Raw genomic sequence first — 18528 nt, 5'->3', positions numbered from 1 at the left:
TTCCTCCGTTCCTTTTCTCCTTCGTTTCTCTTATCTTCAAAATTCGTCAACATTTCAGAAATCGGTAAAAAAAATATGTAAACAAAGTAGTGTTGTAGGCTGTACGATAACACCTACATTTATCGATATACCAAAACATCCATACAGACATAAACCTTTTTTTTTAATATAATACCAAGTATCATATAAGTCTTAAAATAACAAAATAATAATAATATATAAGTAAATTCAATGTTAATATATGACTGATGTGAAAAAAGAAACAAATTGAAATAAAATGTTTTAAAACGATACAACGACGTGTGAGTGTCCAAATCCCGTGCTTTCCCACCACCACTGCCAGATGTAAGATAACACTAACCAATATATCATACAAAAAAAAAAACCTAACCTTTCCCTGATATATTTGACCCTGTTTCAACTGGTTATTGTACGCGTTATGTCTTTAAATTGACAAAGAACTATTAAATACAGTAATTAGAGAGAAGAGATTGAAAATGGAAGTTGAAAGGGATAGTTTTCATGTTGCCATCCCAAGGTCACGCACAGTATACCCCCTAACCTGTTCCCGCCAAAATGACTCCCATAAAGAGGATACTTGCCAAACAACCTCACAGCATGATTCTAAAGACAGATTACAACAACCTGGCGCTTATGAATTAACTAAACTCACCAAAAACACGAAGATTCTTAAGAAATTCGATATAACGAGGTTGGTGTCCGACATAAAATGGCTGGGGGACTGCTAATGGTGTTTTGTCGGTTTCAACCTCACCCTAACCTAACCCAACCAAACCTAACGTAAGATTAACCTAACCTAACCCAACCAAACCTAACGTAAGATTAACCTAACCTAACCTATTCCTACTTAACCTTATCCCAACCTTACCTAAACTAACTTAACCCAACATCCTAACGTAATACTAACTTAACTTAACCTCACCTAACCTAACTTAACCTTAACCAAACGTAACATTAAGCAACCCTTAACTAACCTAACCCAACACTAATCTAAGGTTAGGATAAGGGCGGGATAAGGGCAAGATGAGGGCAGGATAAGGGCAGGATAAGGGCAGAATAAGGGCAGAATAAGGGCAGGATAAGGTCAAGATGAGGGCAGGATAAGGGCAGGATAAGGTCAAGATGAGGGCAAATGAGGGCAGGATGAGGGCAAAATGAGGGCAGGACAAGGGCAATATAAGGGCAAGATAGAGAAAGGATGAGGGCAAGATGAGGGCCTGACGCCAAGAAGCTCCCTCAAGGCCAACCTGTTGAGATGATTATCAAGGCCTTGGAGACAACACACATACGTACATTACATACACACATACACGTACATACATACACACACGTACATTACATACATACATTATATACATACATACATACACACACACGCAAAGTACATACATACATACATACACACATACCTCTATATAATTGTAAGTTAATATATCAATAGAACCTAATCAAGGAGAGATTGGAAGTGTCGGGATTGGTTAAGTGTATACAGTATGTTGTCTGTCTGTCTGTCTGTCTGTCCTCCAGTCTCTTCCTCACGCTCTCTATCTCTCTTTCATAAAAATAAGAGAGAGAGAGAGAGAGAGAGAGAGAGAGAGAGAGAGAGAGCGAGAGAGAGAGAGAGAAGAACTAGTTAAAGAAAGCTTGGTCGTGAAAGCAGAAGAGACTGACAACTTTCTCTGAGGCAAAACTAATAGTCGTGAAAGTGTGTCTTGAGTGTCGTGTGAGTGTCTTGAGTGTCGTGTAAGTGTCTTGAGTGTCGTGTGAGTGTCTTGAGTGTCGTGTGAGTGTCTTGAGTGTCGTGTAAGTGTCTTGAGTGTCGTGTGAGTGTCTTGAGTGTCGTGTGAGTGTCTTGAGTGTCGTGTGAGTGTATTGAGTGTCGTGTGAGTGTCTTGAGTGTCGTGTAAGTGTATTGAGTGTCGTGTAAGTGTGTCTTGAGATCCTTACCCCCTGTGACTCATAGAACAATTCGTATGTATGTATGTGTGAGGGCCTCTGTCGAATATAATAATAATAATAATAATAATAATAATAATAATTTACTATTCAATGTATATCTAAAAAAACTAAATTAACTTCACAATACAGAAAAAAATCAAAGCACCACATACACACACACACACACACACACACACACACACACACTATCCTTTACATAAAACAAAAGACGAATGGGACACCGCCTCCCCTCACGTCTCCCCCACCTTACCCAAACACGGAAGCGACATCTCCTCCTCTTCCCCTACCCCCTCCCCCCCTCCTCCACCTCTTCACCCTCACCTAGCATGTATGTAAACACCGCCTTCTGTTTTGTTTGTTTGTTTCTGTTTGCCGAAGATAAATGAATGAATGAGTGTTGTTGACAAGGTAAAATGTTTCCCAGTGTTGTTTTTGTTTACATTGGCACATCTTCCTCCACTTATAGTTTGTAAACACCGCCTTCTGTTTTGTTTGTTTGTTTCTGTTTGCCGAAGATAAATGAATGAATGAGTGTTGTTGACAAGGTAAAATGTTTCCCAGTGTTGTTTTTGTTTACATTGGCACATCTTCCTCCACTTATAGTTTCGTTCACTTATACTTGAGGGGCCGTGTTTACCCGGTGGATATCATTTAAGAATTTATGAAAGTATTTTAAGAGTTTCTGAATATTACCGACACTATATTAATGATTTCTAATTTTTACCGGATTTTAGAGTCTGAACATTACCACATTTCGGAATATTCTAAATTAGGATAAAAAGATTCTTAAAAATAATGGAAATGAGAGAGAGAGAGAGAGAGAGAGAGAGAGAGAGAGAGAGAGAGAGAGAGAGAGAGAGAGAGAAATTTTGTGTTAAGGGCAAGAAATCTCTCACCACACACACAGTCAGATGAAACCTCCAAAAAATTCACATTACTTCCTCGCTTTCACTAATGACGGCAGATGCTTCTTCCCTCCCTCCCCAGCTTCACTAGCTCCCTCTTTCGATCTCTCTTTCATTCTCTCCTTCCCTCCCTTCCTTCTCCCCCTCTTTCTTTCTCTTCCCCCCCCTTCCCATTCCCCTGCCTCGCTACCCCTCCACTTCTACCCTAACACCCCCCCCCAACTCCTCTAGGGCCCTCTCTCCCTCCATCCCACATTCTCCTCCTCCCTCTTCTACCCCAGCACCCTCCCTCCTCATCTCCCTCACTTTCTTCACCGTAAGCCAGCACACCTCCCTCTAGTGGGGAAAACGACCCACTTGGCAGTGAAACCCTTGTTTATAACGGTCCTGCCATCCCGAGGTCCTCTAACGTGTCTGTGGTGGAGGTGTGTTGGGGAGATGTGTTGGGGAGATGGTGGAGGTGTGTTGGGGGTGTGGTGAGGGTGTGTGGTGGTGATGGTTGATGGAGGAAATGACAACAATATTCTCTGCTGTCGTCATATGAAGCTGTCACACACACACACACACACACACACACCACCTTGGGATGCAGGAGTCACCATCTAACACACATAATTTTGGCTAGGTTAGGTTAGTAAATTTTTGTGTTAACTAATCCAAATTTTAATCCCATTTTTTTTCAGAGTTTATTCATTGTCTCCTGAAAGTCTTTAATGCTGATGGGTATTAAAAACATTGATGGAATTTTTAATATTTTTTAAAGATATTTTTTAGAGTATTGATTCTTTGTTCATTAAATTAAAAATGGCGAATTGTTTATGTTTTGATTTTCTTGTCTATAATTTTTAATACTTGTTTCGTGACTACACTTTTTCCCCTCCTCCTCTACTTCTTCCCTCATCATCACCCTCTTCCCCTCCTCCCTACCAGCCACCATCCTCTTCTTCCTCCTCCTCCTCCTTCCTCTCATCTTCTTCTTCTTCTTCCTCCTCCTCTTCTACTTCTTCCTTCATCATCATCACCCTCTTCCCCTCCTCCCTACCAGCCACCATCCTCTTCCTCCCCCCACGGTCAGTCACGCTCTCTTCCCTACACTTCATGACACCAATTGTAAAAACAACAACAAAAAAGGTTTATAAAATTTCCCCACCATCACCCTAGTCAGCCTCACGTACTATACATATTTCTCCCTTCTCTTCCTGTTTTTCATTCTCTCCCTTCCTTCCCTTCTCCCTCTCTCATTATCCCCCCTTTCCTTCTCTTTCATTCGTTCCTTCCCTCCCTTCCTCCCCCCCCATCCTCACATAGCATTATACTACACAGGTAAAAACCATTATAAATTACAGGTGTGCCCAATAAGGTAATTTTTACAAGTTTAGATTAGTCATTTATTTTGTCATCAATAAACTTCACCAAAGGCTCCGGTATTAGTGTGTGTATGAGTGCGTGAGTGTATGAGTGTGTGAGTGTATGAGTGTATTAATGTATGAGTGTATTAGTGTGCATGAGTGTATTAGTATCAGTGTATATCTTAACTCTCTCTCTCTCTCTTTCTCTCTCCACTTTATGTAAACATCTCACCCAATTATTGACCGGTTTCAACCAATCAGCGAGTATTATCCATCAGCCAATCATTGACCAACATCTCTCGACCAATGACGAGGCAGAATCACCCCTAAAGATCCACTTCATGACGTCACTGCTCTCTCGAACCCATCACCGCTATAGCCTACTTGACCCCTACCCGCCTGGCCAATCACAGAACCGATCGACCCTCCACTAACCAATCACAAGGGGGATCCATGGAGTTAGGTGACGTCACTGAGAATAACTGTACTGTATCATATGATCTTCAAAAAAGTTCCAATAATGATTTTTTGCTCGTAACTGAAGGTGTTAAAATGGCATCAAAATAACACTGAGACTCTACCTTAACACACACACACACACACACGAACACACAGCCAATCGGAGAACATGAAATTAAAAGGCAGGAGAATAGCAGCCAATCAAAAACCACGAAGTTAAACGGCGGATAAATAACAGCCAATCAGGTACCAAAACGTAAAATTGTGGGAAAATAAGAGCCAATCAAACACCAGGAAGGACAATTGAGGAAGTATCAACAACCAATCATATTCTATGATCCTAGATGATGGGACTAATAATGAGAACCAATCAGGACGCGGTGTTAATGACGGGAATAATCACAGCCAATCAGAGACAAAGAGAGACATTAGTCATGTGTGTGTGTGTGTGTGTGTGTGTGTGTGTGTGTGTGTCTCATAGGATTTCACATAATTCCTATAATTTTCAGGGATTTCTTATAATCGCTCCAACCATCAATTAACACAATCTAACCTAATCTAACCAACCCTAACCTAACCTAACCAAACCTAACCTAACCAAACCTAACCTAACCTAACGTGCTAAATGGATAAATTAGGTTAAGAAATTGAGAGGGAGGGAGAGGAGGGAGAGGGGAGTGAGGGAGAGGAGAGGGAGAGGGAGGGAGAGAGAGGAGAGACAAAAAGAAGTAGGGTAACGGGTCAGGACGCTGCTGCTGGTGATAGTAGTTGTAGTAGTAGTAGCGGTCTTCCTCCCCCCCCCCTCCACCTGCGGCCTTGAGTTGCGGAGATGAGGAGGGACGGGAAGGAGGGGGGTGGGGGGAGATATGAGGAGGGGGAGGATGTGGAGGTGGTAGAGGAGACACAGAGGGAGAGAGAGAGAGAGAGAGAGAGAGAGGTGAAATGGGAGGAGGGAGGGGTAGGGAGAGGGAAGGTGAGAGGAAGAAGGAAGTGTGTTTTATTACCTGTTAATTATAGCTCAGGTGAGGGAGTGTGACAGTTACTCTCCCACACACACCCTCTCTCTCTCTCTCTCTCTCTCAGTAATTTCCACACCCCTCTCACGCCCTCCTTCTTAAGAATGTAATAGAGCAACAACAGAGGTACGGTGAGTGACCAACAGGGGGGCAGAACGGGTGAGTGACCAACAGGGGGGGCAGAACGGGTGAGTGACCAACAGGAGGGCAGAACGGGTGAGTGACCAACAGGAGGGCAGAACGGTGAGTGACCAACAGGAGGGCAGAACGGGTGAGTGACCAACAGGGGGGGAACGGGTGAGAGTGACCAACAGAGGGGCAGAGCGGGTGAGGACCAACAGGGGGCAGAACGGGTGAGTGACCAACAGGGAGGCTCCGTCGCGTCGTTCAACTGAGTCGTTAAGGTGATACGTCACTTTTTTCCTCTCCTCACGGTTTCTAACTTTCTCCTTAGGGTGAGGGAAGGGGAGGGAGGGAGGAAGGGGAAGGGGGAGAGGGAGGGAGGAAGTGGGAGAAGGAAAGAGGAGGTAGGAGAAGAAAGGGTAGGGAAGGGGAGAAAGGGGAAGGGGAAAGAGAGGATTGGCCAGAAAAAATATACTATTATTATCACCAACAACCATTATCAGCTACCACCATTATTAGCAACAACCATTATCAGCTACCACCATTATTAGCAACAACCCTATTCATCTGCCACCACTATCACCACTAACAACTACCACTACCACCACCACCACACACAAACAACCACCACCATTAACAACCATTACCACCACTAACAACCATTACCACCACTAACAACCATTACCACCACTAACAACCACCATTACTCCCCGACACAGAGTCAACTAGTCCACACCAACAGCAGGGATACCAACTGGTGCGTCAGCTGGTACACAAGACACACACACACACACACAAAGAGAAATCGGTCAAGTTGGACGGACACTCAAGGGCCAACAGGTGTCACCCATAAGCCTTTTAACATAATGTGTGACAATAAGGACAAAAGGGGGGGGGGGAGTGTTGTCAGTCAGCTTGTGGGAATCATTGTGTTGGTACGCCTGGGTGATGGTGGTAGTGTTGGCAGGTCGGGGTGTTTGGTAAGCTTGGGGTCGGTATTGGCAGGCTTGGGTCAGGGTAGTGTTGGCAGGCCTGGGTTATGGATGCTAGAAAGTCTAGGTTGGTGGGGTTGGTAAGCATGGGTCGCTGGTTCACGCCCGAGGCACCCCGAGTCCACCCAGCTGTGAACGGGTACCTGACGATATAGTTGAGGAAGTTAAGGTGGTCGAGTGCAGTGTCGGCCACGGTGCTGACGGGATCCACTCTAACTTGTCAAACTAATAAAACATCTGTCAATCTGTCTTTCTGTCTCTCTCTTTTTCCTTCTCTCTCTCTATCAACCTATCTATCTGTCTCTTAAACTAATGTAACCAACCACTCATAAGCTGCAGTAGTGAGGTGAGCCTGCCCTGGCGTCCCGTATGTCTTCTCATCACACTGCTGTTTCCCTCGCCATCTGTGCCTCTCTTATTTATAGTCCAACTTTCTATCTTCACTACGACAGATTCTCTCTCTCTCTCTCTCTCTTCCCCCACAAAGATGATGGTTGAAGTTTTCCTCTCGTTTTGGTAACAGTGGATGGGGTTGTGTTGTATTTCGGCAATGCTGCATGATGTTATGTTCGATTTGGCAACTCTACGTGACACTACAGACAACTTGGCAGGAGGCGAGGCGTCATCTGGTTAGGTTTACTGATAGTTGGACAGATTCAGATTCAGATTTGCCCCCGAGGGGGCTAGTTTATTGGGCAACCCCTTACATCCTGTGCAAGGTGAAGCGCAGAAGCGTTTACAGCGCCCAACAGGGAAGTATGAAAAGTTCATACTTGCCTTTATGACTCGTACATTAAGGGAGTAAAAGCCTGAAGGGTCATAGGTTCTGTCAAGTTACATAAAGTGAGAGAATGATGAGTGTGTGGGGGGAAAGTTCCCGGTACATTTTATCTGTTTATGGCAAAGTGTGGCAGGTCCCTAATAATGTCAAATGCCAGGCCTGTGACTAGGAGGGAGATAGTTGGACAATAGTGTGAAGGACGAGGGGCGGGCGGGCGTGTAGAAGAGCGTATGTGTATATAAGTGTGCTTGTATGTGCATATATGTGTGTGTTTGTAAGTGTGCGTGTACGTGCATATGTGTGTATGTATGTATGTATGCATGTATGTATGTATGTATGTATGTATGCATAATTGTGTTGCATGTGCGTATGTGTGTATGTATGTGTGTGTGTAAGTGTGTATATGTACTGTATGCGTGTACGTATTTGTATGTGTGTGAAACTAAATAGAGATATTTCAGAAGTTTAATTAGATATATATATATATATATATATATATATATATATATATATATATATATATATATATATATATATATATATATATATTGTAGTGTGGACATTAATGTTCTTGATGATTAACAGACCATCAACTTATAACATAACCCAAGGTTGTGTTATAATGTGTTCTCAGAGTTACTGTTAATACACCGATCAAAATAATTATACACCATAAACACGAATAAAGGAATAATTTAACACATTGTTGAACCAAACAAAATTCAATATAATGTGTCCACAATTTCCACACCGTGTAATTACGAAAGAAAGATCTGCACTACTCTTCAGACAAGTTCAAGACACACACGTACGGTATTATCAGGAGGAGACAAGACACCGTCACTTTCACACTTTCACTCACCCAGGTGAATCACAGAGAGAAACTCACTCACTCCCATTACCTGAAGGAGAGGCACACACACACACACACACACACACACACACACCTAAAACCAGACTTAAGCTTTACAAGACTCCAGCAGACGTAGATCATGAGCCACATGTTGACCCTATTGTGCCAAGATTATTGGAACGGGCTTAACACACACACACAGCCCGCCTGACCTTACAGCTTTCCCCATGGCCGCCAGCATTCCTCAGCTACTTACTTAAATGTAACTATAGTCTCCAATTTCTTATCAAAAACACACTCCACTCATAGACTTCACTTGTGCAACGAGATTTAAGAGACAGTGTTAGGTAGTATCTCCTTATCTCTCTATCTATCTCTCTATACACATCTGCTGTCTCATCTAACCCTATTCAATGATGTTCTGAGGGTCGGCGACTATGGCCCTCCACGCCAAATATTCTCAGGGGCTGTGTTTACAAGTCCTGCCAGATGCTGTATCTCTCCCGGATCACAACTATTAATGTCACTCATCTACCCCAGTCTCTACCTTCCCCTGGCCCTCCTACCCTCAGTTATACCCATTAATATCTCTTCCCCGTCTCCCTATACCGATCTTACGCTCCTTATTTTACATTCAGACAGTATTTATTCATTCTTCTTCTCTCTCTCTCTTTCTCTTTCTCTCTATCTATCTATCTTCTCCCTTTACTATTCCGGCATGCGTGTCGTTCACCAGTCTCTCACTTCCTCCTCTTTTTCTCACGCCCCAGGGATTCTCATCCATCTTTATCTCTCACACGCATAAACGTCTATCTCTTGCCATCGTCATTCCTCACTCACAGCACCTCAGGGTAGAGTTGAACGAACGCCTTCAGGAGCTTCGCTGAGTAAGGTCTTCTTCACATCACCACCGTTCACTTTGTCTTACATTTCTACATCACACAATAATCTAGAACACAAAGCATAATATGTCTGTTTGTCTGTGTTGTTCGGTGTACACGTCTACAGCTGTGAAGATTGAGATGCATTTTGTCACCCCAGTAGTGTCAAGAAGGTGGAAATTTAATATATTGGCTCCAGTGGTCACCCCCACACCACCCATACACCCGTAAATATGATGAGGTGTTTCTATGTATATCCACTCAATGAAAGTATAAATAATCCTCCACTGAAGAATAAATAAACAAAAGCAGAACAACAAAGATAATAAGTGAAATAAAACCGATAAATGAACAATAGACAGTGACGTTACATAAAAACAACACCGAGCTCACACACCCGTCGCCAAACAAAGAAAACGAAGGAGTTCAAACAAAAAAAACAAAACACCATCACTCACATCAGCTGATAAACCAAACAAAAGAATAAGAAATAAATAATTAATGAATGAAGCAAAAGGGAAATTAACATATCATCAGCCATTGTCTAGAGGAGAGGTAAGCGTACACGTCTTCTCTTCCGCCTTTTATATATTTTTTTTATTTCACCGGAATTTAAAGATGGTTCCCGCCCTTTCTTACACCATTACGTGACTCAGCGGAGAGAATGGTCGAATCATCCACTGTATTTTTTTTTTTAGAAAGTTGTGAGGTTTATTACTAGTATTGATAACAACAGCGATAGCAACAAATTTTCATGTTTATTCATTTTATTTTGTCATTTTTTTTAGAAGACTATGTTATGATACCGTAAATATTACCATCAAAAATATTATAGCAACAGAGGGAAAGATAGCGACTACGAACCTATAATGTTATATATAAAAAAATGAGTAAATATATAATTCCTAACCAAATTAAATAGAAAAAATCTTTAAAAATAAAATAAAAATTGATATCACAGCTGCAATACAATTTACTTCAACACTGTCTCTAAAACTTTCACATAAATATCAAAAAGTGTCAGATCCAGAAAACCACAAACACAATTCTTCAAAACCAAACGAAACTACATCTTCCACCTTTTATCTTGAATTTATAAAAGTGGTCCTCACCTTTCCCTCTCAAGTAAATACCAGCACCAATAATAAAATCTCTGTGGTAAGATATATGATGATAACTGGTGTGAAATTGTGTTGTATCTCTCTTAAACTTGACAGGTATGTTGGGAATAGTGAATCAGTGGCTTCATGCATCACTGTCAAGGATGAGAGACGTGTTCCCATTCATCTGGGTATTACTTCTCTGTCTCTCTCATTATTATTATTTTTCTCTTTTCTCTATCACTTTTTTCTTCTTTCTCTTCGTTTCCCTAATATTTTTCTCCTCTCTCATATTTCCTTCTTCAATCTCTCTATTTCCAACATGTCATTATATTTATCTTTTCTCTCATAATCTTTTCTCTATCTCTCTCTCCCTCCCTTCCTCCCACCATCTCTATCTCTCCCTGCTCCTCCCCCCCCCCTCCTTCTCTCTCTCTCTCTCCCAGCACATTCCAATAATACACACATTAATCGTGGGAGCAAAACAAGTTAAATATACCCTAAGAAATACAATCCTACCATTATCCCTTACACGACTTAGCTACTGTACTTAACACACAAAACATAATGCCCCAAGAATTCCAACTATTTCTATAAATTTCCTACTTTAAAATTAATTAAAAACAAAAACAAAAAACAAAAAAATACAAGAATTTATTTGATATTTTATTTTATTATTGAAATTTGGGAAGATTGTTTTAAAATTTATTTGTATAGGAATAATAACACGAGTTTTAACAGGTGGTGAGGTTGCATGATTGGTAGGCTGGGGAGAGGGGGGGGTGAGGTGTAGGTTGGTATGTGGGCAGGCTGGTTGGTAGGTAGGTTGGTATGCGAGCAGGTTGGTAGGTAGGAATTTGAGCAGGATGGTAGGCTGGCATGCGAGCAGGCTGGCATGTGAGCAGGCTGGTAGGTAGGAATGTGAGTAGGCTGGTAAATTTGCATGCGAGCAGGCTGGTAGGTAGGAATGTGAGCAGGGTGGTAGGTAGGAATGTGAGTAGGCTGGCAGGTTGGCATGCGAGCAGGCTGGTAGGTAGGAATGTGAGCAGGGTGGTAGGTTGGCATGTGAGCAGGCTGGTAGATTGGTATGTGAGCAGGCTGGTAAATTTGCATGCGAGCAGGCTGGTAGGTTATCATGTGAGCAGGATGGTAGGATGGCATGCGAGCAGGCTGCTAGGTAGGAATAAGAGCAGGCTAGTAGGATGGCATGCAAGCAGGCTGGTAAATTGGCGTGTGAGCAGGCTGGTAATGTAGATTGGCATGCGAGCAGGCTGGTAGGTTATCATGTGAGCAGGATGGTAGGATGGCATGCGAGCAGGCTGCTAGGTAGGAATAAGAGCAGGCTAGTAGGATGGCATGCAAGCAGGCTGGTAAATTGGCGTGTGAGCAGGCTGGTAATGTAGATTGCCATGCGAACAGGCTGGTAAGTTGGCATGCGAGCAGGCTGGTAGGTTATCATGTGAGCAGGATGGTAGGATGGCATGCGAGCAGACTGGTAGGTTGGCAGGTGGGCAGGCTGGCAGGTGAGCGAGAGTGAAAGTGGGCAAAAAAAAAACTTGACCGTCGTGTAAGTGGATCACCCCAGCGGTACCCCATCCTCCGTTTTCTGTTCGCTCGTTTACCCATCCTTCGCCTATTTATTTATTGTTTTGTCTCCCTCTTCTCTAATCTACATTCTCTCGTCCTCCGTCTTACCTATTGTTTCATTTTCTATACTTCCATCTTCCTTAATTTCTATCTCTTCCTTTTTTGCCCATTCTCCATTTCTTACTATCCAATCAACTTTACTATTTATTCATCCCCCCTTATCTCGTCTTCTCTCTTGTCTATCGTCCGTTTTTCTACTCTTCTTTCACGCGTAATTAAAACAGTAAGTGAAGCATGTCCTTAAGAGCATAACGACCTTGGTACCAGCGAGGGATTCCTAAAATCATTTATCACTTGTTCCCTTCGACGATTGGTCACACACAGACACACTTTGGCTGATCTGATTGGTGGAGACGAGCATGTGTATACGCTCTGGCTGATATGATTGGTCGAAATAACTTCCATTATCTCTCTTATATGATATTTCTTACCTTTGTTGTGGTCTATTGTATTTCCAAAACCACACATCTGACGCAAAGTTTTGAGGTTGACAGTTTATCAAAGACAACTCTGTGCAACTCTATTTCATAATATATCGGTCACTGGCTGCGGTAAGGTATATTTTTTTCCCCTAGTCATATTGTCGGGTGAGTGGCTGGCTGGGTGAGCGGTGGACGAGACAACAGCTAGCAACAACAGCGAAAGGAGCCAGATATCGTACTGGTCACTGGAGTACTTTTTTATATATAGATTATTTTTTGTTTTACCTGTGATAGTAACCACACACACACATACACACACATCAAGACAATCATTAGTCTTAATCATAATGACCTATATACACCTGTGACTAAAGGTGAGAATAGATGCATTAGTGTTGGGTTGATCGTACGCCTGGCAGTAAACACAATTCTCAAAGTGATCTGGTAAAAAGTGCAGAACGAGCGTCTTTTCGAGTGAACTGGCAACAATAGTATCAGTGAGCAGGTTTATCATACGCCTGGTAGAAAGAGCAAATATTTACATACAGCAACGAACCTAAAAATTCTTAATTTACAACCCAGCTCCGTAACCCTCCTACCAGTGTTATCAAATAATTACGAGCGACCCTAAACTGGTGTATTTTAAAAGTTGGTAACATAAATTATAATCTCTCTCTCTCTCTCTCTCTCACACACACACACTCTCTCTCTCTAATAAAGTACAAACAATTCTTCACATTTCCCTCTATCTGTCGCTCCAGTAAGGCACACATTCTATTAGCTCACAACTCACACAATAACCCACATCCACACATACAAACCTCAACATCCGTCACAAACTGGATCAGAATTCAGAATATATCCATCTGTGGCACCCTTGGCTCGAGTCAGCTACCTCACCCACCCTGTTTTTTTACGCCTCCTCTTCAAAGTGGGCTACCCGCACTGAACCACCACGTTTTCTTTACCCTGGGCAGACTGGTTTTATCTCTCGGGCACTGACCTATACCCTACTGCACTCTCCAAACATTTTTATTAAAGCTCACCAGCCAGCCAGCCAGCCAGCTAGTATTATAGTGGCGGCTCGAGTACTGGTTCACTCACTCACTCACTGACAGAGATTAGTGTAAATAATAATAATAATAATAATAATAATAAAATAATGAGTAATGACACAACAATAATAATATATAATAATGATAATAATAACGACAGCAACTAGATTATCGATACTAATAACAATCTATAATTAAAAATAATATAAGAAAAACAATTCAATTATCACCCCCCCCCAAAAAAATATATATATAATAATTATAAGTGTACAAATTATCCTCCAGGAATATACTCTATTAATAAACCATTTATTATCATTATTTTATTATTAGACACACACACACACACATACACACACACACACACACACACACACACACACACACACACACACACACACTACACAAAACTAAATTAAAATTGGTCATAAACTGAAGAAAAAAATACGAAGAAACAAACAGGAAGAAGATAAAACAAGCGATAAAAGTGAAAGAAGAGACATTTACAAAGCGAGAGATAAAGAAAGTGTGAGGAGAAAGTGGATAAGAAAGAGATGAAGAAGAAGAAAGTGGTGAAGAGGATAAGTTCAGAATGTTGGTCTATTCTTCTTCTTCTTCTTTTACTTCTTCCATTCCCAAGTTTATTCGCTTACTTAACCTCATCTAGATGGAACAGTCTCTCTCACTCTCTCTCTCTCACTGATTTCAAAATACTCTAGAAAAATTCCAAAACTGTTTCGACTATGTATGTATGTATGCGTTTGTGTGCAAGTTTGTATGTGGAGTTTGTCTATGAATAGCGAGAGAGAGAGAGAGAGAGAGAGAGAGAGAGAGAGAGAGAGAGAGAGAGAGAGAGAGTAATATTCGCCTCAGTGAGAAGTTTATGCATGAGTGATTGACATTTGATGACAATGAGATAAAGAAAGGTCTCTCTCTCTCTCTCTCTCTCGCTATTCATAGACAAACTCCACATACAAACTTACACACAAACGCACACATACAGTACATACACAGGTACATATCCAGCCAACATACAGTGATGATAGTACAGTAGTAGATAAAAGTGACTTACAACTTGGATCATGTCTTAAGTACAGTTGAAGTTACTTAAGGCGCTGTGTTGCTCAGAAATACTTTTATATAACACGTAAATAGCAAATGCCTTAAGAATCTCCACTAATTCAGGTTTAGATAATCGATATGAAATTATATGTAAGTGTGTGTGTGTGTGTGTGTGTGTGTGTGTGTGTGTGTACGCTTCGGTAAAACTCAACTCGTACTGTACTGTATGTGTGTTTCGTAAATTAATGTTTCGTAACTATATAACTATACGTGCGCGTGTAAACCTACACCTACATGTGTGTATATTCATGTACGTAACTGTGTGTGCGTGGCGAGATGAGCCGTGTACACCTGAAGCATCTATTGCGAACACCTGTGTCACTTTCACGACACTCTCCCTCGAGTGTGTAAAAAAAAAAATAATAATAAACGGTTTATTAATAGAGTTGCAGCCGGTGACTGAAAATATACAGACTTACATTTGATTTAGATATAATGATATAATGTGTGTGTGTGTGTGTGTGTGTGTGTGTGTGTGTAAGAAAGAGAAGAATGTTTAAAGCATCCTTGGAAGGTCGTTCTTGCATTCTCTCTCTCTCTCTCTCTCTCTCTCTCTCTCTCTCTCTCTCTCTCACACACACACACACACACTAACAATAAAAAACCCACAAGTCACATAAATAACAAACAAACAAACATTTATATCCACAAACATGACAGAAGGCACACTTATATACACTTAAAAGTCTTCTACTATGAAATATGATGATAGGCAGACAGACAAACCTCACTAACAGGTGTACGGGGATCTTGTGAGGGGCATAAACATGGCGTTAATGACTTCAATTAGTTATGTTATTCCTGGGATAATAATAATGATGATGATGATAATGGTGATGATACATACACATATACACAAACAAGCACACATGACACATACATACATACATAAAACACACACACACACACACACACACATCTTCAAAGGGTTAAAATTTAAACCATCGTCCTTAAAATAATAATAATAATAATAATAATAATAATAATAATAATAATAATAATGGACAGAAGAATAATTACAGTGAAAATAATAATAACAGCAAAAAGAGTGAAAATGACAACAATAACGCAAATTATAGCAAGAAGAACGATAATGACAGTAATAACATTAATAACAAGAAGAAAGAAAGAACGAAAAACACGATAAAATTACCTAACAATAAAAACAAAAGTAACAAAAACAAACACACCTATATCACCGTCAATACAAACAGGACAAAAAAAAACACACGAAAAGGCTAAAAAAAAACACGCATAAACACCCACCCCGAACAGTGATAAACAAGGTGTAAACAATGACGGTGAACTCTTACGGTGAAGGTAAACACAGGTGAGTTAATATTGCTCATTAGGGTAACACAGGTGAGTTAATATTGCTCATTAGGGTGACACAGGTGAGTTAATATTGCTCATTAGGGTAACACAGGTGAGTTAATATTGCTCATTAGGGTAACACAGGTGAGTTAATATTGCTCGATGGGGTAACACAGGTGAGTTAATATTGCTCATTGGGGTAGCCTGGGTGAGTTAATATTGCTCGTGGGTAACACAGGTGAGTTAATATTGCTCATTAGGGTAACTTACAGGTGAGGTTAATAATATTGTACTCGTGGGGTAACACAGGTGAGTTAATATTGCTCATTAGGGTAACACAGGTGAGTTAATATTGCTCATTAGGGTAACACAGGTGAGTTAATATTGCTCATTAGGGTAACACAGGTGAGTTAATATTGCTCATTAGGGTAACACAGGTGAGTTAATATTGCTCATTAGGGTAACACAGGTGAGTTAATATTGCTCATTAGGGTAACACAGGTGAGTTAATATTGCTCATTAGGGTAACACAGGTGAGTTAATATTGCTCATTAGGGTAACACAGGTGAGTTAATATTGCTCATTAGGGTAACACAGGTGAGTTAATATTGCTCATTAGGGTAACACAGGTGAGTTAATAAACACCAGAACGATAACAAAAGAACAACGACATAGGAAAAAACAAAAGCTAGTGTACTGTATAGACGGAATGACATAAACGACAAATCAGGAATTATTAAACAAATAAGAAAAAAGTTGTTACATAATTAAAATCTACATCTAACAAACACACAATTTCAATACAGAAACGTTACGCACGAGACTAATATTTTCATACACAAGAGGTCAATAAACACACATAACTAATATCTACACACACACACACACACACGCAACTAATATCTACACACGAAAGGTCAATAAAACACACACACACACGCAACTAATATCTACACACGAGAGGTCAATAAAACACACACAACTAATATCTACACACGCGAGGTCAATCAAAAACACACATAACTAATATCTACACACACACACACACACACGCAACTAATATCTACACACGAAAGGTCAATAAAACACACACACACACGCAACTAATATCTACACACGAGAGGTCAATAAAACACACACAACTAATATCTACACACGCGAGGTCAATAAAACACACAAACACACATAACTAATATCTACACACCAAAGGTCAATAAAACAACACACAGGACGAAGCAACACGTAAGAAAAATAAAAAACAAACAAATGAACATCGGAAGGCAGCCGGGGCCCTACCACCCACCCAACACGGTCGTCGTCTTTAGAAACTGAAAGTGAAGAAGGAGAATGAACTTACCTGCTTAACATAGTGGCGGCGCTGTGCTGTATGAAGACACTATACCCCTTTCACGCTGTACACGACGACCACAGACTAACACTTATCATAATAATATATCCCGTTCTTTTTTTTTTTTACTTTACTTATCACTTAAAACACACTTAAAAGAGTTCTCCCAGTCACGCAAGCGAAATTAGATTTGATAAAATTTAACGGAGTGGGTGAGGAAGGTTTATCGTTGGAAAATATCAAGACTTGGGAGGTTTTTTGTGGTCCAAATTCAGGGAGGTGGGTTTAATTTTTGTTTATTAATCACTTTAAGGAAGGGTAATGTTTTGGAGTTGAGTCTAGGACGGTGTTTGAAGAGGGGGGTATTTCTAAGTCCCAAGCGTGACTGGACGAGGTGTAGGCACGTCCGTACAGTGTAACAGACGGACCGCAACTGAGAGAGCTGCCCGTATACACTGCCAACCCTTCCTCCCCTCCCAGTTGCTGATGACCACGCCCCCCTCCCTCCCTTCCTCCCTCTGTCTAAGCTCGCTCTCTCTCTCTCTCTCTCTCTCTCTCTCTCTCTCTCTCTCTCTCTGGCTGTCTGTCTGTCTCTCTCTTTCTCTCTCTATCTCTTTGGCTTAACACCTCTCTACCTTTCAGTTTGCATATCCGCCTCTCTCTCTCTTTCTCTCTCTCTCTCTCATTCTTCCGGTTTTCTGTCCTTCACTTTCTCTTCTTCTTCACACAGGTAACAGTTAACAACCTACCTGTCACCTAACCAATCTTACCTGTCATCAAACCCACACCTTTCTCGGATTCTAGCAAAACCCACTTGATGTTTTGGTTAGGTTAAGTTAAATTATCATCCCATAAACAAACACATTATCATAAATGGTGACGTCATCATCCCACAAACATAAGCAATTTCATTATCCCAAGTAGTGGTGACGTCATCAAAATAAACACTGAGCCTGAAATACAACGTTGAGAAGATCACTGACGGGTTTTAAGAGCTCATAACAACACACCTTAAAATAAAAGAAGGTTCCAACACTATAATACCTTGAGGAACACCGCGGCTTGGTGAGTGTCATTCTGACCCAGTGAGTTTGTATGTACTGTATGTATTTATGTATGTATGTATGTATGTATGTATGTATGTATGTATGTATGTATGCATGTATGTGTGTATGTACGTA

General features: G+C 41.0%; 1 protein-coding gene across 3 annotated transcripts in view; it reads right to left on the bottom strand.

The window, feature by feature from the left end:
• LOC121876775 overlaps positions 1 to 17785 on the bottom strand; it is a 74904-nt gene extending 57119 nt beyond the window's left edge. For all 3 annotated transcript variants that reach the window (XM_042382157.1, XM_042382158.1, XM_042382160.1), the window contains exon 1: positions 17357 to 17785. In XM_042382157.1, coding sequence (XP_042238091.1) covers positions 17357 to 17367 — 11 coding nt within the window. In that variant the 5' untranslated portion in view covers positions 17368 to 17785. The remainder of the gene's footprint in view (positions 1 to 17356) is intronic.
• Positions 17786 to 18528: the final 743 nt, after the last annotated feature.

The sequence above is a fragment of the Homarus americanus genome, unplaced genomic scaffold (genome assembly GCF_018991925.1).
Source record: "Homarus americanus isolate GMGI-L3 unplaced genomic scaffold, GMGI_Hamer_2.0 scaffold50281, whole genome shotgun sequence".
Classification (NCBI taxonomy): domain Eukaryota; kingdom Metazoa; phylum Arthropoda; class Malacostraca; order Decapoda; family Nephropidae; genus Homarus; species Homarus americanus.
The sequence above is the reverse complement of the archived record's forward strand: the minus strand, read 5'-3'. Positions and strand labels throughout refer to the sequence as shown.